This window comes from Aulonocara stuartgranti (genome assembly GCF_965226115.1).
Source record: "Aulonocara stuartgranti genome assembly, chromosome: 23".
Taxonomy (NCBI): domain Eukaryota; kingdom Metazoa; phylum Chordata; class Actinopteri; order Cichliformes; family Cichlidae; genus Aulonocara; species Aulonocara stuartgranti.
In genome coordinates this window covers 51,114,464-51,138,941 of record NC_138958.1, presented here as the reverse complement: position 1 = coordinate 51,138,941, position 24,478 = coordinate 51,114,464, and the positions used below count along the sequence as shown (strand labels likewise).

At 38.3% G+C, this 24,478-nt stretch overlaps 3 protein-coding genes and 1 long non-coding RNA gene across 5 annotated transcripts; 1 reads left to right on the top strand and 3 right to left on the bottom strand.

The window, feature by feature from the left end:
• Positions 1-2,070: 2,070 nt before the first annotated feature.
• LOC309700335 lies at positions 2,071-3,281 on the top strand. The gene is made up of 3 exons (XR_014274635.1): positions 2,071-2,290; positions 2,429-2,492; positions 2,773-3,281. It is a non-coding gene; the product is annotated as an uncharacterized lncRNA (long non-coding RNA).
• Positions 3,282-3,356: 75 nt separating this feature from the next.
• On the bottom strand, positions 3,357-11,994 carry LOC309700334 (cytochrome P450 4F3-like). The gene is made up of 13 exons (XM_082523856.1): positions 11,726-11,994; positions 11,391-11,535; positions 11,245-11,298; positions 10,978-11,105; positions 9,821-9,942; positions 9,592-9,741; positions 9,164-9,293; positions 6,588-6,654; positions 6,305-6,434; positions 6,078-6,211; positions 5,748-5,812; positions 5,587-5,669; positions 3,357-5,510 (listed from the first exon to the last, which is right to left on the bottom strand). Exons 1-13 carry the CDS (start codon positions 11,930-11,932, stop codon positions 5,318-5,320), a joined length of 1,608 nt encoding a protein of 535 aa, XP_082379982.1. The 5' UTR covers positions 11,933-11,994; the 3' UTR covers positions 3,357-5,317.
• A 3,122-nt stretch (positions 11,995-15,116) lies between these two features.
• LOC309700001 (uncharacterized protein) lies at positions 15,117-20,604 on the bottom strand. Of its 2 annotated transcripts, none has more exons than XM_082523319.1 (6): positions 20,478-20,604; positions 17,844-18,336; positions 17,335-17,584; positions 16,745-16,994; positions 16,088-16,655; positions 15,117-15,897 (listed from the first exon to the last, which is right to left on the bottom strand). In XM_082523319.1, the coding sequence occupies exons 2-6, from the start codon at positions 18,308-18,310 to the stop codon at positions 15,489-15,491; spliced, it is 1,944 nt and encodes a 647-aa protein (XP_082379445.1). In that variant the 5' UTR covers positions 18,311-18,336; positions 20,478-20,604; the 3' UTR covers positions 15,117-15,488. The 2 variants fall into 2 exon arrangements, with proteins under 2 accessions (XP_082379445.1, XP_082379446.1); XM_082523320.1 differs by having other exon boundaries at positions 17,844-18,333.
• On the bottom strand, positions 20,552-24,478 carry LOC309700002 (uncharacterized protein). Its single transcript, XM_082523321.1, has 7 exons — positions 23,961-24,478; positions 23,812-23,879; positions 23,564-23,713; positions 22,946-23,004; positions 22,783-22,869; positions 22,619-22,678; positions 20,552-20,638 (listed from the first exon to the last, which is right to left on the bottom strand). The coding sequence occupies exons 1-7, from the start codon at positions 24,128-24,130 to the stop codon at positions 20,582-20,584; spliced, it is 651 nt and encodes a 216-aa protein (XP_082379447.1). The 5' UTR covers positions 24,131-24,478; the 3' UTR covers positions 20,552-20,581.

The window sequence follows — 24,478 nt, the reverse complement described above, 5'->3', positions numbered from 1 at the left end:
TTGCAACACGCCGTAACTCACCTCAGAACGTTAGCACGTCGGAGCAGTATGCATCACGTGATAGAGCGGCTGTGGCATGCGGGACCTGTCGGTGGTCTGGATAGCATGTGGAGCTTCGCTAGCAACCTGGCATTTCATCTCCGACAAAGTTATCCCGAGAGAAGTAAAGCAAGTGTGTAAGTCCATCTCTGAATGTAAAGCATTCCTGCGTTAAGCTTAACGAGCGACTGCCTCTCCTGCTGCTACTTCAATCATGAAACTGCTTAATGATCAGCTTTTCTGTCGCGAGTCCGTCTTTGTTTTTGGCCCACTTTGCACCAGAAAGAGGAAACCAGCGGCTGAACAACAGCAGCACGTTTAAGCTTGATAAGCTGTTGTTACAATTTATTTAATATTACTTTCTACACCAGGATCTTTTTCTACGTAGCTGACGCTGGTAACTGTGCAGGGGCGGATCTAGCAAAGTTTAGCCAGGGGGGCCGACAGGGCATTAACAGGGAAAAGGGGGCACAAAGACATACTTTTCTTTCTTATTCTCATTTAAAATGTCTAGCTTTTAATAAATAATTATCTGACAGCCAAAGTTTTAATTTGATGTAAAATGAATAGAAGTCAATTACTGTATATAGTGACTATTAAGTCTAATATATATACCCTAGTAAGCTATAGTACTTTTTCCTTTGGGAAGGTACCATCTGTGCAGTCTGCAATTTTGTTGAAGAAAGATGTTGAATCTATTTAATATTTCTTGAAAAATAATTGATTTCTGTGCATTTTTTTTCACACTGCATCAAATTAAGGTTGGTTACGTCGATTAAGCATCATGAGGTGGAGCGTGAGGGGTGGTTCCCCATTTTTTATTTATTTATTTTTGTTGCTGGGAGTTGGAACCCTATTAGTTAGGTTGCTTAATATTTACGCTAAGTACTCTTTAAAATACCAGAATAGGGAGGATGGTGTAGGTTTAAGTTTATTAGATTGATCAGTATTGCTGAACTATGAAACATTTTTTTTTGCATACAGGTATAACAGAATAGCTTTAGTGTAGTTGTTGTTTTAAACTTGAGTATGAACTTATACAAAATGCAGCAAGATATTAAAAAAAACAAGTTTTGTTGATTAAAAAACACTATATCGGATTCATATCGGTATCGGCAGATATCCAAATTTATGATATCGGTATCGGTATCGGACATAAAAAAGTGGTATCGTGCCATCTCTAAATAGGTAATGGCAAAATAAGTCATGTGTACATTACAGCTGAGTGAATATGAACTTTGAAATGTTTCATCTGAATTTACCATGGCCAAATCAGTCTTTAATGGGGCCACAGTGTGTATAAAGTGTAATTAATAATACAAGAAACTAAAATCATGAAACTTCTAACACAAGACTTTAATACTGGGACATTTGGCATCTTGATAAGTTGAACTTTAACTGTCACTACATATTGTTACTCCCAAATAAATAAGAATAATCAAAAATATTTAACTGGAACATGTTTTGATCAAAAATCTAAAGGTTTAGTGTCCTCAGACAATCTAAAAGTGTATTACTTCTATTTTGTTTTTAGCTTTTCGAGCATATACTATATGATATGCAGTGTACCTTGACCTACATTAGATAGATGTCTGTCATATACAGGAGAGACAACAGAGATGTGCAAATAGTTTATTAGCAGACTGGCAGAATATTATTTGATGTATATATTGTGTGGCAGAATAATTATAAATTGTAGATATATTCAGAAGTATAGAGATACGTGTCATGTTAGAGTCATGCCTGTGGCCACAAGTGCAACTGGTCTTCTGGTTTAAAATGCGGAAATATGAGCAAACTGTCAAAACATTTCACAAGTCTGTCAGTCACAGAATAAATGCCACATCATAGTTCATCTGTTGTTGCACCAGATATGTTAGCAGAGTGTGCACAAACTGTATAAATCATCAGTTATATAAATATAGTGCTGTGAAAAAGTGCTGTCACAGTTTGGCCGACAAACATGCAGGAATACCTTGTTTAATGTAAAACCAGCTTTGAATAGCAAACTGTGTCTACAAGCTGTTGTGGTCATTTGTTGTGACAGTTGCATTGTTTCCTAATCACAAATAGAGAAGTGCTAAAGCGTCTCAGGAAGGTTGCAAAAGTGATGCAAATAATTATCTGAGATGTTTGTGCTTTTATGTATAAAAGCGGAAGTGCACAGAGTCTACGCTCTGACAAAGGCAAACTATGACTTGTAAATGTAAAATATAATATCTGTTGGTCTTCAGTCTTCACTTCATGTTTGGTAAGAACATTCATTTATCATATATTATAGGAAAGAAACTCATTGATAGACAAAACTCTTAACTGAAGTTCACACACAGGTGTAAAGACGTGTGTTGAATACCAAAGTCTGAATTATTGATTCTGCTCCACTTTGCAGATTACCAACTCATTCCTGAGCCACTGCGAGTTAACCAAACAACTACAAGCAAAAACAAAAAAAGGTAGAGTGCTGGGTAACCGATATTTTTGTATGTGAAACTGCATTTAGCAAAAGCAGTGTCTCTGTGGCTCTGTTATTACAGAGCATCAAATAAACGCAAACATTTTGATGGAGGCTCAACACTGTTTTACTGTAAATCTACACATTTTCAGATAAAACCAAAGTAAAATGTGATCAGTGTCATCCAGTTGATGTGCACTATATCAAATTTATGACAGATCTACTACACCAGTAACAAGAATGAGGAAATATTAATGTAAATGCTCTGTTTTCTTTATCAGGGGATCATGAGGTTTCAATGTGCCTGTTTGCTCCTGGTGCTGTTTTCTCCTGCTGTGCTCTGTAAAACTGATGACAAGCTCAAAACTAAACATATCGTTGTGAGAAAGGGCTCCTGTGATCAAATGATGAAAAACATCAATGGCAGAAATGAATGCAAGGAGAAAAACACTTTCATCAAAGAAGAGTATTTGGAATCAGTTCTGACTGTGTGTGTAAAAACAAACACAGGATTCATCCCCAGAGAGTATGACGTTATTAAATGTAAACAATCGAGCAAGAACCCTTGTTCATACAAGTACACTGAAACCAAACTTCAGGTGATAACGTGTAACAATGGAAAACCTGTACACCTTGATGCGTGGAAGAATTAAAGTTGAAAGTGATGCTATTTGTGCCTCTTTACTTGGAAGTAACATTTATCTAAATGTTAATTATGTGGCTATGTTCAGTTAATTCTGGAAATTAAAGGATTTATTTTGGAAGTGTAAGAATTTGGGAAACATTGAATATAGCAGAATAAACTTTCTTCCTCCAGCAATCTTTGTTTGTCTTTTGATTTATTGGATTTACAGCTATGAATACATTTTGAAGCAGAATACATGCTTGCATTTTTCACATTGTCAATTTATCTGGACACAAACCAAAAACAAAACTGGAACTGGGAGGACTGGGAGTATTGTGTTCTGGGCATTTTTGTAACCTGTGCTAGTGCAAAACTGTTTTTGTTTTTTTTACAGTACATCAACAAAACGCAAACAAAATTCTTATAGAGTTCTTGTATACGCTGTAAAAAAAAATCTGTAATTTTACATTTTTCTTCTGTTACATCTTTGCAGAATTTTGCAGATATAATTATCTTTGAAAACTATAATTACTGTCCAGTAGTTGCCAGATTCAGAAATGTATATTGTATACAGATTATATATAGATACAAATGTAATGAGTATGAACAATTGCATGTAAATTACAGGTTTGCATTATTAAAATGCAATCAATCATAATATTATTTTACAGATGGCTATTGAAATTTCATATAATTAAAGTACTATCAGTTATGTAACACTAAAAATATCAATATTTTTGTACTTTTTTTTATTGAAAAATATCAGAAGTGAAAGGGTTATATTGAGAAAATTGTGCCACCAATCAGTCAAAACATTTTGTATCTTAGTTCTTAACAGAAGCAGTGTTAGTGCTGGTACTCTGCCGCGCAACCTCGACAAGATCTGAAATGATGTGATTGGAAATTGAAAAGTTTCATCCAATAGGCAGCAATAAGGAAAAAATTTGGAGGAAGGAAACAGGCCATTTATAGTTTGTACCTGGTGAAGGATGACAAACAGGATTAAAAAAAAGGATTAAATGTTGAGACACAGGAAGTGTGTTTAAAAGCTGTCATTGGAAAACTGAATTTCGTAACTCTATAATGTTTAAGTAGGTAAATGTTTATATAAAAATCAAAATGCTATGCCGTATTACTGCACTGTTATGATAGTATCAAACAAACCAAAGCTAATATTAAATGTAACTTTCAGTGTTTATATGGAATCCAGTCTGATTTGATAAGATTTGTAGTTAGCAATGTAATTACATGTGCATGTGATTACAATACCAATAACATTTAATAACATTAACATTTTTTAATTTTTTAAATAAAACGTCATTTTAAACTTTGTAGGTTGGAATAACTTATTTTTAAAAAAAATTTTTATTAAATACCACGATTTCTTACATAAAGTTATAAATAATAAATTATATCAATAACAGTTGATAGAATCAACAATGAACAGTAGATTGTTATAATTACAAACCCAGATGCTAGTTTTACAGTATTTAAGAGCATTTTGACTTTTAAGGGTGGTATGTAATTTTTATGATTAAATAAGACTGCCATGTAGGAGAATTGACATACAATTACATTATAATAACAGTACTTTTCTGCAACTCTAAGGTTGATCAGTTGTGCTGTAGGAACATTTCATCATATTAATAGTTAAAATGTAATCATTTTTACACATGTAAAAATATTGCAGGTAAAAGTTAAAGCTATAAAGCCGTATATTTATATCTAAAAAAAGGTTTTTTTGAAATTCACTTATTTTTTTTCTTAACAGTACTTAAATATAGAGCTGCAGTATATCGAAGTTATGACAGATCAACTGTGCCACCAAAATGTAAGAAAGGAAACAAAATTGTGAATGCTATGTTTCTTTTTATGTTAAAGAAGATAATTTTTTTATTTGCCCAGTTAAATGTCGATTTCTGACAAGAAGATTTTAGCCCTTATATTAATGTATGAAACCTCAAAACCAAACTGCTAATTACGGTCTGAGAGGTACATTAAAGAGTTGCATGGTTATTATTGCATTTGCCTATATTAGATAAAGACACCAAAAAGTTACTGCAGATAGATAACGTTTGTCAGTGGGCATCGACGTAGATACTGCATTAAGTTTCACTTCCTGGCTGATCTTTTCTTTACTCTTTTCTCAAAAACACAAGTTACTATATCATCTTATTGGCTCATTCATCTGACTGCTCCTGCTATGTGGGCGTGTTCAGAGGCTCCAGCTGCAGCCACAGGCCTCCCTCCGCACGCAGGACGAGTTGGGGGAGACGGCGAACTCTGCTGCTCCCGAGTTCAGGATTCACTCCTGGGGTCAGTCGAAACCTGAGCAGGGTCAACGCCACAACAACACGGAGCTCCACCATGGCGAATTTCTGACCAATGCAGTTCCTGTTAAAATATACTTGTTATTTTGCTACCAAAACATTTCCTAGTTGTACTGTTGGGAATAATTCTGAAACTGAACCTGGGGCCTGAGGAGAAGGGGATGAAGGCATGAGAGGTTTGGCTCTTTTTGTTGCTTGGGTCAAATCGCTGGGGATCATATTCCTGGTTAGAGAGCAAATGACAAAGATTAAATATGACAGATTTGTATCAAAAATTAAGATGATCTTACTAAGTGCTTACATGTGGGTTTGTCCAAACAGTGGGGTTATGGTGTGTTCCATAAATGCTTACCAAGCAGATTGTACCTGGTTTACAAGAAACAATTAGTTGAGTTAGTTAAAGCTTAAACTTTCCTTTTACAACTTCAACATTTATTCGTTATCAGCTTCTCTCATTAAGTGTGTAACTTGACATTAAAAACTGGAACTAATATATAGTAATCTCTCCTTAAATAGTATCCCTTAAAGTACTGTCTCACAAATGAAAGCTAAAGCATGATTTATGACAAGACACAGCTCTTGAATCTCCTAAGTCTATTTGAAAATCTTGAAAGAGAGTTTCCCCCCTCACCTGCTGGGACTGTTCGGTTTCCTGGCAGCACCATGTCCTGGGTGTAACTCCGTGTTACAGCCTGCACAGGAGAGTGGAGTCTGAGGCTCTCTTTGATGCACATGGTGGTGAAGGGAAGGTTGGACAGATCCTCCCTTAAGATCAAGTCATGTCAGGGCACTGAGATAAAATTCACATGTAAACATCTGAAACTACCAATAATGTTGCTGGCATTTGTATTTTCTGACCACTGGATTTCTTGTCCATCTCGTCCCTCTATCAGGTCCATCACTTCCTGTCTGCATTTTTCCTGATAGTGTTCATGGCGTGCTAAATTATAAAGCGTCCAGCAGATGGCACTGGCTGTTGTGTCATGACCTGCCCGAGAAGAAGGAAGATTTGCAAAGTGTGAGGATAATGACAGCAAACTATGAGCTGCAGCTTTAAAGAGACATCCTAGAGTATACAGCAGCAGTTACCACTATGGTGTAATTTTTATGTGTGACCACAGATGTTACTGTAACATGTCACCTGCAAACATGAAAGTGTTGGCCTCAGCCTGCATTTCCTCGTCCGTTAGTCCTTGCCCATCTTCATCCTTCAACACACAGACATCTTGCAACTAATGCAGTGCCAAAAATGTAATGCATGTTCATTTCATTTCATTCATTTCATTTATTTGTTCATTTTCAGGCACAACAAATACCTATATTGAACATAAAATGCACAAAACAAAAAACAAAAATTGCCTGAAAAAGGAGTGGGACGAAGAAAACTTATTAAATCCCACCCCTATACTCACTCATCAACAAAAAAAACAAACTTCCCGCAGCTACGCCCATCATTGCATACAGACCCATCAACAGCCCCGGGCAGATACAAGCATCTAAACGGCAGCTCGCAAACAACAATTAGAGCCTTCATAACTGAATACAGAATATATAAATTATAAATTGCATTACCACAGGTAACAGGCAGTAATAACTACAAGTAACAAACACACATACATATATATATATCTACACACACATGTACATATATGTTAATTAACCAGATCCTGGAATTTAAGTAACTTTGCCTGAAGAAAGAGTTTGTGAGTATGATCTAGATAACCAGCCTTGTGAATAATACGCAGTGCTCGTTTCTGTACTGTGACTCATGGATTAGTTGTATTTTTATATGTGTTTCCCCACACTTCCACACAATATGTAAGATATGGAAGAACCAGGGTACAGTACAGAGTACGAAGTGCATCTTTATCAAGGAATTGTTTCACTTTGTTCAAAACTGCGAGGCTTCTGGAAATTTTGGTTTTTATGTGTCTGACGTGGGGTTTCCATGAAATTTTATTATCAATTACGACTCCCAAAAATTTGTTTTCACTCACATTATCAATTGGTACACCTTCAATGATAATTGGTAATTCTACATTATATTTTAAATTACCAAAAAACATTGCTTTAGTTTTATTTATATTTAATGATAATTTATTTATGTCCATCCATTTTTTTTATTAATTTTAGCTCCCTGTTTACGGTCATTACAAGATCAGTATAATCATCGCTACTGAAAAATATGTTGGTGTCATCTGCGAACAGTATGAGTTTAAGTACTTGAGAAACATCAAAAATATCATTTATGTATACATTGAAAAGTTTTGGTCCCAACACTGACCCTTGGGGAACACCACATGTAATACCAAGTTTCTCTGAATGGTAATGCCCTATGCTAACATATTGTTCCCGACCTGTTAGGTAACTTTTTAACCAGTTACCAGCTTTCCCTCAAATACCATATCTTTCCAATTTATCCAATAAAATTGAGTGATTGATTGTGTCGAAGGCCTTTTTGAGATCAATGTTAAAATGCCCTGTTTCACTTCTAACTATTTACCTACACTGTGGCCAATTTCAAAGTGTCCCCAACACCATCTTCCTACACACTTTCACTTAGTTTACGCATATGTGTGGAAGGTCCATACCATCACCTGTTCCAGGCCACTAATGACTGGTGGAGGTTCTCTGTCTGCACAGAATTCCACATATAGATCAGTTCTACATGATTATTTCAGAGCTGTCTCAGTAATAGTTCAAATATAATGGCTCTGGAAGCGAATAACTGATGCATACTCAATAATCCAGCTAATTAAATCCCAAAAGGTTGATTTTGTTCATCTGGATGTAGCCTAAAACACTACATCCATGAACAGAAGCTTAACCAAGAACATATCATATGGAAAGGGTATTATTATATAACTGCCTGAAAACACACCACAAACTGCAGGATAATTAATATGCGGAGGCCAAGAAAAACAAGTCACTGGTCACTAAAAGGACTTATCCAGGACCCACTCAGATGCCCATAAGAGTGAGCCTGTATAGCACATCTATATATCCAACCAGCTCGAAGAATATGCAGTGAAATCAATACAGTTGAATTCCATTTGGCCAAAGATATGTGTCATCTAAATATTGTCTTACTCCCAAAGCAGCAGAAACTGTGCTGCATGCTAAAACACACGGGGAAAATGTAGAGATCCAACAACTAATATTTTGCTGTGAGATTTGCTATGATACATTCTTCATGCAGGTAGAATGAAGTGAAAGATTGAATTTTTCTGCAAAGAGGTTTTAATAAACAGTTAATGTAGTACAATGTGAACAAAGTGCCTTGTTGATTTAATAATTTTTAAACATGAGTGTATACATATATATACACAGAGTAACTTTTAATGTTTAAATGTATGAAAAGTTTTAACTTTAATGTGCAGCTGTATGAAATATACAGCAGCAGCAAAAGTGCACGAAGTAGTAAACTAAATATGACTCCAGGTAATTTATTTTTCACCTCTGTGAGATTTTGACATCTAGTATTATGTGAAGTCAGCTAATGCAGAGAAAGTCTGGCTATGTTGAAATTTCCTCATTATGAATCATCTACATGTTACAACCCCTTATTTAAGAGACACTTAAGCCGGTGCAGTATTTCAATTAAAAATGGCTCTATACACTCCTTTTTTCCACTACTACCTCCTCCTGGTATCTACTCGGCTCAGCCCGGCTCATTTTCTTTCAGTCGCTTTCTATTAAAGTTGAGTACCACCCTACCTTTGTCAACAACAGGATGTCTACAAAATCTTTCCTCTTCTGGGCTGTTGGAGCAATTTCAGATTGTGCTTCTGTCTCCCTCTGTTGGTTAAGGAGGGTGCGGCGCTTCTCAACCACATCCCTAGTGAACCTGTAAACCAGAATGCAGCGGTTTACATCACTAGCCTGCCTTTACCATACTCAACAGTTCATTAGACATAATTACAAGTTACTATTCAAGAATATTACAGCATCAAAAGTATCTAGAACATTAGATTTAAATAGATTTTTTTTCAACAGTATTGCACAAGGAAAAGAAGATAAGCAACATAAAGGACAGTAACACTTTAGTTTTCACCATTTGGGAGTAACAATGTGTCATCACAATTGCAGCCTTCTATGTGACTTGTGTAACTCAGCTGCAGAATGTCAGAAGGTCAGATTATTACCTGTGTACTGTGTTTAAGGCTTGTTTGAATCGTTCCCCCTGCCGAGTCTTCCAGTAAATCCAGTCCCAGTGGTGTAAAATATTTTTTTCTCTACGCTCTATTATCAGGTCACTGAGCTCCACTATGGCTGACACGTACTCACTGGAAGACCTGGAGGGACAATCTTCTTAGAAACTGACAACTACAACAAAAATGGGAGATATCAGTTGAAGTAAGTGGCTGATCTCACTGCTGACAGTTGCTGTCGTAGCTGAAGGCACATTTCAGTAAACTGTCCAGAGTCATCAGAGTGACGTGGTCAAACATCTCCAGATTAGTTTTGCCTTCTGCTACAAGTCGGCACCACTTGTCCTGAAAACGGAAACAAGGAGGGATTAACAGGATAAAGGTGTGAGCATAAGCATGGAAACAAATCATATGTGGTGTGTGATTCATATGGTATATAATTTACAGCACCTGCTCTGTGCATGATAAGCATACGTTTTTGACAATACTGGAAAATATCATAATATAATATTAAAATATATAAATAAAACAATACACAAATATAAAATCTATAACCAGCTGGATCTAACAAGTAACCATAGCAACTCCATACAAAGTGAGCTTCGCACGGCTTGATATAATGAGAAATGTGGCAACGGGAACCTCTGGGGTACGCAGTTTTGTCACTGCTGTTGTGTGCTTGTGTGCGCAGCGCCTCTATACATGCTCTTTGTGATGTGTAGTAATGGGTACCTACCAGTGAGGACGAAACATACAGTGTCAAACATTCTTGTGCAACACAAATCTGTCATGAGCAAGATGAAAGCAACAAAAGTCTGACTGCCATCACCCAGAGAAGCTCAAATATAAGAGCTGTGCACGTGTAATTTGTAAAAGAAAACAAAAGTTGTATTCACAATTTCCCAAACAGGAACTTTTGATAACTTGAATCAAAACCGTCCTTCAGAAGCTATTCAAGAAAACATTACACAAACGTTGTAAAGGAGTTCTGAAATCTGAAATGAGATCTTGTCCTGACCCTGAATAAATACAGTCACACTGTAAAGTCTAAAAAAAAATAAAAAATTTTTTTAAAAAGGGCATGTTCTAATCTCTGTAGCAAAATATTATGGTGAGCAGTATCAAATGCTGCATTGAGGTCTAGCAGGATAAGCACAGAGAGGAGGCCACTGTCAGAGGCCATAAGAAGATTATGGGTAACCTTCAATTAACTTAATTTGTAACCTGAAGTTAACTGGAAACCTAATTTTCCTCATTGCTGTATCAGTTTAACCATATGCAGTTTTTAAAGGTTTCAAGTGTTTGCTTGTCTAAATATGTCAGTAAAAACTAAAATTAGCATGTTTTGTGTATCTGTATGTGTGCCTGTGTGTCTCTTACATGCATGGTTTTAGCTGAGGAGTTAAAAACGGCAATGTAGCTCTTCAAAATATCAAAATGAAAAGCTGGAGTGAGCAGCCGCCTCTTGCGAGACCACACCTCTCCGTTACTGATCAACACACTGTTTCCTGAGAGAAAAAAGAGAGTTTGCAGGAATAATTCTTTCCTGTATTTCCTATGTTCTATTAAGACTGCGTAATTTAAAAAAATTTGACAGTGATCCTATCTTGCAACCATGGATGAGAAAAGCTGAAATGTCTGACTTACCCAGCCATGGCTGTAGATTGTGATAAATGAGTTCATCTTTCACTGTGATGCTGGCTGAAAAAAGTAAATAACAGATGATGTGAGAGAAGAACAAAAGCTTTGGAAATGTGGTTTAATACTGACTGACTGTTGGTGTTTTACCCTACCAGGTGCCATAAGCAGAGGTTTGACGTAGTCAGGGTGGAAGAGTCTGACCAGATGATAGAAAGGACCGAGGAACCAGCAGCAGGAGTGTTTGTATGTCTGCACCAGGTCATCCACCCGCTGAAGACCTTCTTCTGTGCTCTGCATCTAAAATGTTTCATCCCGAAACAAAATTTAAAGTTTTGCGGTGTTTAAAACAGTCGAAGAGGAAATAATGGTGATATTTTGCAACAGAAAGTAAACCCTGTTTAATTCGGAACTCTACAGTTATGTTACGATTTAGAGATAAATATGTCAAGTAGATCATAAAAATCTAGATGATTGCTGCGTGTCGTACCTTCCCAAGATGGCCCAACAGCCATGAACGTGTCTGTGGTTTGCTGAAACAGGACAACTTGTGAGTGTACCAGGCGTGCCGCAGCAGCAGCCTCGCAGTCCAAAGTGCAACCACAGTAAACAGTCCAGTACTGAAAATGTACAGGACTGAAGAGAGACCTGTCCAGCTGAGGACCAGAGCAAGGACAGTGTGCAGGAGAGTCATCATTAGGAGAGAGAAATTAGCATCCAGAAGTCCAAGTTTCTCACCACTGATCCTGCTCTGTCGTGTTTCTTATAGGGGGAAGTTGCTGATGTTGAAACATGTAGAGAGGAAAGTGCTCCACCCCACCAATTCTGATTGTAAATACTGAAAGGTTAAAGTATTACACTGAACTGCATTGCTCTAACTGCATCAAGTTGTTGAAACCACTGAAAGGCATTGCATTGTTGTACTGTGCAACAGTGCTGGAAGCAGTTTGTACATAGAGAAGCAAAATCTTCCAAAATATGCAGTTGTAGAAATATAAACATTATCCCATCCTGGAAAAAAGCTTGATAAAAAAAGTGAAATGGCAAAACACACACAAAAGCAAACAAACAAACAAAAATCCCTAGAAAGCTAATAACCAAATTAAATGTCTGCCCCCAGAAATGTAAAGTAAAATTGTATGTGTATGTAAGAACAAAGCTAAATTTTGACATAGTGTCTTAGAAAGTGTTTCCGAGAGAAACCGTAAATGAAGAAAGTGGCATGCATTTCTCGTTCTCCTTCACAGATCAAATCACATGGGGCAACATGTTTACCACAGAATTCACACAACGGGTACAAGAGGAAACATTTTTAGTTTTTTTAAAGTTGTGGCTTTAATAGAATAAAAAATCCAGTTTGGGATGAGCCTATTGTAGTTGAGCTCTTGTTAGTCTCTGTCATTTCATAAAAACTCTACATGTCATGTTTCCTCTCAAAGGAAATCTCAATGACAACTGCACCATGGGCACAACAATTCCTAAACTTTTAAATGAGCACTAACTAATCACAGCATACATTAAAAATGAAAATTGTAATCATGTATCAGATTTTGTGTACATGATGATAATCTTTGCAAAAAAAACACAATTTTTCATTTAACAATAATGTTAATATCTGTTGCTATCACCAACTGTCTTTGTCAAATTCACTCAGATTGTTTATTGCACTTCTTTTTTGTTTTGGTAAGTGAATCACGTTGAACATGGGGGAGCTCCAGAGTCTAATAGCATAAATGTGCAAAATATATTTTATTGATGTGTCTTAAAAACATATCAACAAGCATTTTTAAATACCAATCATTTATCCAGGTCTGGGTCATAGGGTAGTAACCATACATGCCCAGACCTCACTTTCCCCAGCTGCCTCTTCCAGCACTTCTACCATTTGGTTTCCAGGCCAGTCATCACACATAATCTTCCCATCCTGCCCTGGTCTCCCATGGTCTCCTATCTGTGGGACAAGCCCAAAACGCCTCATCTAAGACTCCAATGCAGGATGCATTAGGCGTCCTGATCAGATGCCTAATGCACCTTAGATGATTCCTTTTGATGGAGACCCTGTATGTGTCAGGACTCACCTTATTGTGATGAGATGTTAGATTTCAGGAGCAATGTTGTCAGGGCAAATGGTCCTGGGTGAGGGGTCAGACTAAGTGCAACTCAAAATCTGAAATCAGTCCATAAACTGATTTCTGAATATATAAACCTTACTGGAGATACCCAGGGACACCGGTGGAGACCCCATCCTGATGCTAGGTCTGGTGAGGGAGCTTGTTTGGGAGTGCCTGGTGACCAGGCTTTAACTCAATAGTGGTCTGTTCTTCTCTGGGCCAGTATTTGAACATTCAAAAGCATGAGGCTAAACACACACACAAGAAAAGACAACACTTTTCAAAAAGAGGCAGTCTTCCTTTCAGGTTCTAACCAGGCCGGATGGTGCTTAGGCTCCTGACGTTGTGAATATTCAGAGTCGTGTGTTAGTGGCAGGATCAGACACATGCCAGTCATTACCACAAAAACCATCTGAGTGTGTTTATGTCCACAGAAGCAAGAAAACACATCTGAATACAGTGACGCAGTGAGTTAGTACACTACATACAGAGAACATAGTAATGCATTAGTGAGACATGATTTTAGGTAGAATAACGTTAAAACGAAACGCAGCTGCACAGTTACAGAGGCAGCTTTGCATGTAATTGTTGTTACAGCCTCTATAAAGCACTGTTTGTTATTGTGAGGATTCCTAGAACCATTCAGGACACTGAAATGATAGAAAACACTAAGAACATGCGTACTCTTAGGTACTACAGCATGCAATAATAACAAAGTTACAGTCATTGACTTTTGTTTGTATACAGACTTAAAGGGATGAGCAGCAGTAGTGCTCAGCAGTGACACTGCTTTACAGCTTAATAAGAATTTGACACCCACTTGAATAAAGAAGAGCAGTGTATTATATTTCAACAGGAAAAAGCCACAGACAGTATTGCAAGATCACAGCCGAAGTCAATTTCCCAAACTAGAAAACAGCTTGTTCTTCAGTATAATTGCAAACACAGACATCCTGTTTTTCTTCTCTTTGGGTTCATACCCCACGACGTGGTTTTTATGTTTAAGCACAAAAGGCTTCCATGATGTTCCTGGTGGCCACATCTGGATTTATTTGCAGTAACTGCTCTGCCAGTGTGCATTACAAGTCAGGCTCAGGCCTGCACTATATCAGAATCAATACTACAGCTACAGTTGCATCATTTTTTCTCATCCAAAGAAGAGCTTTGAGTGTCCTTCTATTCCTGAAGACTACCGGTACTTAAAAGCTGCCTAAAATACTTCAGGCTGTGCTGAGCATTAAAGTACTACAACTGTTTTTGCGTTACATCCTGTATTTCCATGTATGCTTGCAAATGGTTCATTGCACCCATTTTCCTAGCAGAATATAAAGAAATAAGGGGGTGGCTTTTGGACACTACTGCATGTTGCAATACAACAGTGTTAGGTCATTGTCCTCATTGTATTGATACAGGAATAGGAAATGTTCCTACATTTGAATTTAATTAGAGTATTGTAGAGTACTACACTTTATTTGAATGGAGATAGGCCACACACAGTTGTGCATATGATATACATGTTCACAAATCCATCGACATGGTAGCATATTAAAAATCTATTTTGAAGCTAGAAATAAGCTTAACAGTCACCGGCCACTCAACACTTAATTCCCTACAGTTTAAATATAGTTTTAATATGTTGTGTTAAAGTCTTGCTAGAGAACAGTTAGTGACGTGTTAACAGACGGATTAGATATAATGCATCACTTGCATTTTATCAACTGGCATTTACAATTTTTTACCAAACAGGGGAAGAAAAACTTTTAGAAAAACTCAATTTATGTCATTTTATTTAACAATTTTTTTCCTCCACGAAACAACAAGACTCCAAGCAGAAGAAACCCCCCAAAACAACACCCACTGACAAAAAGAGGCACACTGTGCGCTTTTACAGACAAACTGTAAAACAACAACTTTATTTTTCTCAAAAGTATACTCATTACTAAACTGTGTAAAGACGTTAGTCCCAGCTTCTCTTTTCATGTGCAACGACTGCAAGTGATCAAGTGCAACAAGTGTCAGCAACAATCTCACTGAAATATTTCTTTTAATTTTCACGTTTTTCATTTGTAAAGTGACCTATAAATAATCAGCTTTTCTTTACACTACTGAGATTCAAACAAAACATTAAATCATTACAAACACTCAGGATGCGTCCTCAGCTTGAAGGCAAGCAGGCAGAAGCAATGACAGCCAGCATCTTCTAATACTAGACTGGCCTGGTACAGCTTGGAATTGACTAGACTGATCTGTATCCAAGTTGAAACTAGCCTGGATCGGCCCACTACAGCCTGATCCAAATGTGACAAATGGAATTTTCAGGTCGGACCCATCAATGCCCCCTAAAGGAGAAGTGACTCCAGTCTGTGCTGAGCTTTTACTGCCTTCCTGCTTTGTATCAACTTGTGGTTCGGTGGAGCAACTGATGCTCATCTGCGATTGGTCAGCATCCATTTTTGACTGTTGGGCTGGTGTCATCAGCCAGTGTGGCTGACTGTGCTCATTGGTCAGATGATGAGGCGGGTCCAGGGGAGAGCTGCTGTCAGAGGAGGAGCTAAAACGACAAAAGTTTTACTCTAGAAATTACACAACTGGCAGCCAAGGTGAACCAAAACAACAAAACAAAAAACATGTTGATCAATTCTGACATTTTTATTTGCGGTACCCTCTGTCAAAAGTATTTCAGCCATTGTTTCAAGATCATATATTCTACTAGTACCAATATAGGTAAGAAAAAGACTTGCCTGATGAATGATGTCTGCAGAGAAGCAGAGGATGACGAGTAAGCTGGCTGGCTATTTTTATGTGGGCTTGCCATGGTAACATAGTCATCATGAGATAACACAGATGAGCTGCGGCTAACATGAGGGGACATGACCATGTATCCCAGTCCCTCCCTGTCGTCAACGGACTCCTGCATCTCACAGGCTGCGGCATCACATTGGTCCATCTTCATTTCCATGTCACTCCAAGTTTCAGAAATGGACCTATTCTGAGATCTGCAAGGGCTGAAATTAAAGCTCGAGCTTGGAGACGATTCAGGATTTGTTTCGTCTGGTTCGAGGGGCTTTACACAAGACTGTGCAGGACTAGTCTGTATGTCAGGACTTCTGGGGAACAAGACTAAGGGACGCTGTGGTCTTACATTCACCATTCTGTTTCTGTATTTAGGTCTGCAGCGTTTTGAGGCCAGAAGGCCTTTATTCTGACTCTGACTGGAGACTGGAGAGCAGCTCAACTCTGGAAGAACTCTTAGTGCCCGAACTGCCTCCCGAACTGCCTCGTGAATATGCTGGGCCAGTATTCTGTTTCCTGTAAAGAACATATACACCAGGATGAGTCACACTCTTTACTTTTGTCCAGTCAGGCCTCAACACAACATTTTTTGTTTGTTTAATTACCTTGGTCATTTGTTTCCATCCAAATCTCTCCAGGACCATTTGGTGCAGACCTGCCGAGCTCCAAGTAGAACAAGCCCTCCAAGTGGCCAAAGCGGCGAACGCTCAACAAAGGTATCGTGACGGATGGCAAATCATTTCCTGCACCCACTCTCACCAAGATCAGAGATGTTGCTGTGAGGCAGAGCCGATTCTCACCAGTGAGGGACTTGGAACTACCCAGACCTCTGGGCTTCACCGTAATGGGCCAAACCTTAGACAATGTGACAGAAACAGGTTGGAGCAAGACAGCTGGGAGGTTTTTTTAATTACTATTTTGAATTGACTGAGGGTGTCAAAGCAGCCATCTGATGAAAATATGAATTCTGCACAGTCCTTTTTTATGTTTAATCATTAGATTAGGTTTCTTTTTGAAGGAGGTACAGCACTTGTGTGGCATAAATGTGTCCTATTGAGAATAAGGTTGTCATATTTGCCATTTCTGATTGATTCTGAGTATCAGGGAAGCTACTCGCTTTGATCAAGATGTTATTAAATTCAGTATATTTAATCAACTGCTTATGATCTTAACTACAACCGAAAAGTGCTCTAACCTCTTTAAAGAAAGCAGCAGGGGGCAGAGTGCAATAGCCATCATCATCTTCATCAGCCCCTTCGCCATACTCTTCATCGTTTTGCTCTTCCTCCATCAGTTTCTTAAGGGCTACATACCAATCCTCCTGCTCCTTCTGGTCCTCCATCACCAGCACCATGGTCTGATCCTTGGGATACAACGCCACAGTGTGGCCTTTCCGGGAACTGGCAATCCGGCTCACGCCAAGACAGCACCGCAAGTAAATCACTCTGGGGAATTAAATACAGTTAGATTTTAATGCTTCTTCAGATGAAAATGAAAGACATACATCCTATAAACCCTCTACAAACACACCTATTTTTGGACACATGTTTTGAGTATCATACTTTTTAAATTTAGGACTACCTGCTAATAGTTGAAATATTTTTAACTGTATTATTATTTAGAGATTTATAAAGAAACTACTAAAAAACATCAATTTGAGGGTGCTGTGTCATATGCTTCACATATAAAGTCACTTTTACAGACCCTTGTTTGCTCGACCCAAACAGCGCAGCTTTGCCAGAAGACTTCTCCTTTGCCATGAACTTCTCCTGGCTCTTGTACCACTCGAGTCGGCTCGGCCCAGTGTGACTCCCTGCTCTGAGGACAAAATATCTCTTGTGGTTCCGCTCCAGCTTCCCCAGGTAACCTTGTTTCACCACATCAGTCTTCAGCCCAGACGAGGTCATGAGGGCACTGGCCAGATGGCCCAGAGGGATGGAAGTTTGACCGGCACAGAAAAGTTCCTCATACAAATGAGGCGAAGGACCCTCATTCAACTGACGGCCCCCAGAGTCTTCGTCATGCTCAATTTTACCATCATTCGAGAAAGGCTGCAGAGTTTTCACTGGCAGACATTTTTGGATGGAGCCGCTGTCATGACATGAAAGAGGGGAATAGGAAGCAGGTGGAGATTTTCTTTGGTTGGTGAACCAGTCGTACCCTTCTGCCATTTCATTCAGGACAACCTTTAAACCTGCTGCATGCAGAGAGGGAGAGTAAAAGTGGAGTTAATGAGATGACAGAGGCTCTACCAACAATATTATTAATACTTAATTTAAAAATAACAAAAACAACTCAGTGAGTTGTGGCTCATTTTATTTATTGCTTCTAGAATGGTGAACATTTACTTTATGATTTATGACAATATTGTAGTTTGAATTTAAATCTGATCAACACAAGTCACTGTATCTTTGTCCCTGTTTAGAGTTTAAGTTTGATAATGTATCTCACAGGTGTGAATAAAAATAAATCAGATTTTACAGTTTCTCCAACGACACAAACATCCTCCATACACTGAAGTGTTTTGTTCAGTTTCTAATTGCTGGGGCCCAGCAGAGTACCAGTCTGAATAGTTGTTTGTTGTGAACCAGACAGTTGTTTTGTTTTAAACTGTGACTTTTGAGCATTATTGTTGGCAAAAACCTGGGAAATTATGAAAAAAAAAAGTGTGCGCAAAAGCAAAGCAAATCACAGAAGGGGAATCAAAACTAAGAAATTAAGAGTAAACAGAATCACAAAAGTTCCGATGTTTCCTACGTTAACAACGTGCAGGTATTCTGTAATCAGATTATGAGTTTGAACTTTGAGCTGGTGAAGTTATCTTTCCTGTGACCACAGAAATCTGGTGGATAGATGAACTAAAGATACAAAGCTGAGCCAGGTTTTATTTATAAAGCACCAAACAGTTACAATTATATATAAGAATTTTTTTATTTTTTTTTAAAGTGCAAGACACAAAAACATGGATTGACACAATAAAATAAAACAATAAAATTTCACACTTGGTCAAACGCCACACAGAAAAAGTGGGTCTTCCAAGCAGATTTAAAAATGCCTTTGAATGCAGACTAAGCCTACGTGTTTATTCTGGTTTCTTTTAATACTAAACTACTGTAAACTGCTTTTTCTCTCACTCAGCTGGTGTGTCTGCAGCAGCAGTGTTATTTTCGGTCTGTATTGGGCGTAACAGTTTCATATCTTTACTATAGCATAATTTTATCGTCAATTCTGCTGCCAGTAAACTTCATTTTTGTGATTGGGTTAACTTAGCAATCTGATAACCAGCACTGTGTGCCTGTTCCCGCTGATTGTTGATGTTACACTAAAGAGAAGCCAGATAACAGAATGGCACCCTGGGTATGATGAACTCAGTCTTTAGTACAGGGACCAGATCACTACTGAAGACTATCAAAACAAACAACAGACACTAGATGATGAGATTTTCCTTCATAAATCATTTTGAGCATTATCACAACTGCACAAGTAATTACAACCTACTGAATTCAGCTCAAGCTGCTCCAAGAACTGCCTCTTAAACTAAGGTCTCTTTATGATGCAAGCTTTCAGCAGTTCAATATTAGAATGGATTGCTCCCTATGGATTTAAAGAATGTCTAATATGATAGTGGAGTTCAAAGCACACATACTAGAGTCATTCACAATACCCTGCAAATAATGAAACATGCTATAGCAATGCATAGGGTGCGTGGGGTTCATCAGAGGGTGGGGGTAATAGCAGCAGTGAGGCTCTTAGGTTCATGGCCAAATGTCAGCAGACGGTCAATGCAACAAGGTCCTACACCCAAAGAGCGATTCGTTCCATTCTCTCCATTTTATAGCCTCTATGACTAAGGTCAGTTAGCTAAGATGATAGCAAAGCAGCAGGAATGTCCATTTCGTAACACAAAGCAAAAATATATTGATGACTCTACCCTGGAAACAAGCAAATAACAACTGACACAGAAAAGTAATAAAAAGATTTCTGGACACCGTTAACTAATTTGCCTGTTTCTTGTGGCATGCCAAGTTCTCCACAGAAAGTAAGGCTCAGGGGGAGAAAAACCACTCAGTGCTTTATGTAAACGAAAAAACAGAAGAATAACCCGAGGGCAAACTACTTAGACTGCTGAAAACATGACTGTTCAGCTCATTTGTGGAGTAAAACCGTTTGCGTACAAGAAATGTGACAAATTACAGATTTTCGAGGTAAAACAACTTTTTAAATGTACTAAAATAAAACTACACATTTGTGAATAGTACAGTTTAGGGTCTCACTTGGGAGTTAACAGCTTCTTCCCATCAGCTAGCAGAGTTACCACTGTGGCGGAGTGAAACTTACCTGTGGCAGGCAGCTATAAGTATAACACCTGCAGGTACGCGCTTTCCCGGCTGCTTTCATAACACGCCGCTGTTTCCAAAACCATTTCCCGTCGCTCTCCGGGCTCAGTGTGCTTGTCTCTCAGCTGCTCCGAGATTCCAATCAGTGTGGCCTTCAGGGGTCTCTCGTGAAAAACACAACTGTATGAAACCATACAGTCCATGATGGAAAAGAAAAGAAAAAAAACTGGACAGATGCGTTGAAGTACAGAGCAAAGTCAGCTTGGCTGTATTGAGCTTTAAATCTGAGCTTTCAGTAGTATGAAAGTTTTACCTGGCTTAATCACCATGGTAAGCTATGCTGTGAATTAGAGGCGAGCAGATCGAAACAAATATAACCTGATACCGGAGCAGAAGCTTAAACTACAAAGCAGGATTTTGTCTTATGTAGGTAACTTCAGGGTTACCTATACTATGAAGGGGGTTCACTTCTCACAGGACTAAATCCCCATGGTAACTTATGCTGTGAATCAGAGGTGAGCAGATCAAAACAAATACTGCTTATTTCAGTTAAAACAAAGTCTATTGTATCCATACCAACACGTATTGGGTCGATACTAGCATAACAGGGCTGATATTTTGTTTCAGTCCTCTATGTCCAGTATGTAGCCCACTGTAGCTGTACTGTGAAAAATGTCAGAACTTTTTTGCACTGACTGTCACATCTATTTTATTTATAGCCTCGCTTTTAAACAATGGAAGTTAACACAAACTCCTTAAGAGACAGGTATGTTTACATTTCAGGTCTCCAAAAACCCCAGTTTCAAAAAAACCTGAAAACCTGAGGTGTGTTTTGTTGTGTTAACAGTGATTTGGTGCTCATTAAAATGTGTTAAGAATTTGTAACTTGATGATTAATCTCATAAGTCATGACGCACTGCTCACCCAGACATAAGCTGCCTTTGTAAGATCAAAATATCGGTATTGGTACCGGCCATGTAATTACTTAGCATCCGATCAGTACCAGAAGTTGCACTATTGCACATGCCTGCCTTGAACCAAACCTGCGCCAGAGCAGATTAAGATCTATCTTAGAGATTAACAGGTATAAAATCGCTGCCTATATAGTGTCACCATCCCCGGAAGATCTTTCAGATCTCTGTGCGTGACACCCTGATTAGAAGTTTTTTTCATTCCCAGATGAGCATCTCGTTGAATGTCTCCATTACGAACATTTTGCTCCAACCCTATACATATCAAATATAACACAGCGAGGTCGTGCTTTTCACATCAGACTAACCTCTTTGTGTGGCAATTTGCTTTGTCACCATCAGGGGTTTCCTTTATGACACAAACTATGCACCAGTTAGAAAGATTTACTTTTCTCTTACACATGAGCTACAAAATTTTGTAGTATTCCAAATAAGAAATCTCGTAAGGTAAGAAGGAGTATTAAAGAGGAATTCTGTAGCACAGCAGGTGACTGATGTACAAATCCTTCAGTTATACTTCATGATTATACTTGGGATTGTAGCTGCTGTAATTAAACTTCCCCATCTCTGGGTGGACATGACTCTAGGAATATTCAAATCCTGGTTCCAGTGCCTGCATAGACTCAAGGTATCATCAGAGAGAACATGCGACATCATTGTGGCATGTGTTGTTCTCCATAATATTGCCTCTCTTAGCAGCACCCTGCCATATGACTGGATGAACCTGGGGAAGAGGATCCTGTTCACCCTGAAAATGTTCATGATGCAAGAGCTGTCAGAGAAACCATTTGCTAAAATCGTTTTTCAGATTAGTTTACCCCACCCCCAGAGGATAAATCAGGACTCTTTATTCAACATTTTATTTGTTCTTCTTTATTTCCTACAAATACAAAACCAGCCATTATCATTTGTGGATTTATCTGAGAGTAACCACCTGTAACATGTTACCCACCTCTAGCTGGTGCTCCAGTAATTCAATTTCCAGATCTGTCTTTCTAATCTGACGATCCAAGTATGTGATTTCTTTGTCAGTTTTTGTCATTGTTTGGATGAGGTGCATTTTGTAAATTTCTTTAACTGGTAACTGTAAAATGTAAGAATGGCTTGAAATGTATGCATGGTGCAGTTTAAATAAAGCTATGAAAATGCAGAATGGCATTGAACGTCTCACTGTGTTAATATGTGCTGGGGTAGTTGATGGAGCTTCCTCTTGATAATGTTCGGCCTTGCTCTGTTAATTTAAAAGATAAAAACATGAATATGAAGGTTGTTTTCCAGTCATCGTCATCACTTCACTGCACATTTCAAATACAAGAACACACGACTAAAACATACCTCTACTGTCATGGTGTGTACCTCACTAGGTCTATCTGGTTCTATCTCAGCAGATAATGTATCCTTATCGTCATCTTCGTCTGCTTCCTGTGATGAAGAGCAACATTCTGTTTTAGAAACCTTTCTTTAGAAATATCTCAGGAGCACTCAGTCACCTACTTACAGATGGAAGGGATGGAAATGCTTCTGCTGAAGTAGGAGTCTCATCAAGGCCATCAGCAACTGTTGAAATAAATATGCAGATGTGTTATAGCACATGATGGCATTATGAATAAGTCAGCAGGGAACAGCATTCCTAAGTAATAAAGACATTATGGAAAATGCATGTCCAAGCTAATACTAGTAACAAGGATCAGTACTGCACTGCTGATGAAGAAATTTAGCTACTGTTTCACCAAATGTACTGAACCTTTAGTTGAGACAATGCAGACAGAAATGATCCCATTTCAAACACTTGTGAATTGTAATTTGTAGTATAACTCACTATGTACTTTGGTCAGACGTGGCCAAAGAGTCTGGGTGTGATGGTTCCTGAAGTATTGCTTCTTTTTAGTTATTTTTTAAAGAGATATAAATGAATTCGATTTTTGGTTTGTTTGTTGCATTTGAACCTTTATGCTTTGCCTTTTACTTCACTCAGTAATTCATTAAATTTTCATTCACTTTAACACTTAAACTGTTGGCACTAAAATTTACTTGGTTATGTTTATAAAAAGGAAGGAAATGAGAATTTCATCCCACATATTCAAATTTCATGTATGTGTGTGCTATAAATAATTACATTTTATGCAGACACTTGCGCTCTGTGGGGTGACGGGCTCAGCCACCGGGCATCCAGTATCCTTACTCTTGGAAAACTGTTCTGCCTCCATCAGCATGGATGGAGGTGCCCCTTCAACCACTTTGCGAGCCTCTGCCTTCTTTCTGTTAGCTAAATTGAAGCCATATGTTAATCTGAGCAGGATATTAGGCCTGTGGGTTTAAAAAAACATTTATGGACTCATATACAAAAGAAAAAGTGGGCCTTACCTGTTTGAACTATGTTTTTATATTTCATTTTCAGCTGCTGCCAAGTCCTTTTTGTTCCCGTATTGCACCTTAATTAAAATTATGAGTAAAAATTCGCCTGTAAATGCATCTCAGGATTGTATTGACTAGTATTTACCGTTTCAACTCACGCATTTACACGCGCTGCAATTCTCTCCCACGCCAGTTCTCTCTCCTTTGCTGCTGCAGCCGTGTTGCCTTTCTTGCTAAAAATGTGTTCGTACTCTCCATATACACTCAGCAGAATATCTATTTCAAGTGGGGTGAAGTAAGCCGAGCGTTTTCTCTGCCCGGTTTCCATGGTGAATCATAGGCTTTTGGATTTTGGATTGGGTTAAAAAAAAAAATGGTATCACGCACGTGCTTACCTCAGGGTGGGCATACTCAGAGTTGATTAAACTAACTCTGATCAGCTGTTCTGGACGCTCAGCGTTTATCAATTCGGAGTTTCTTTTGAGTTTGTTGATCTCCCTTCCTGGATAAGAGCCCTGCTATACAGTCTTGTTCTTCTTCTTTTTATTATTATTATTGTTGTTGTTGTTGTGTGTTTGTATTCAGAGTTACGTCATGTATTTCTATGGACATAAAACACTCCGTGGTTCTTATAGTGATGACTGACATGCCTCATGCATGCTGAACACTCCCGATA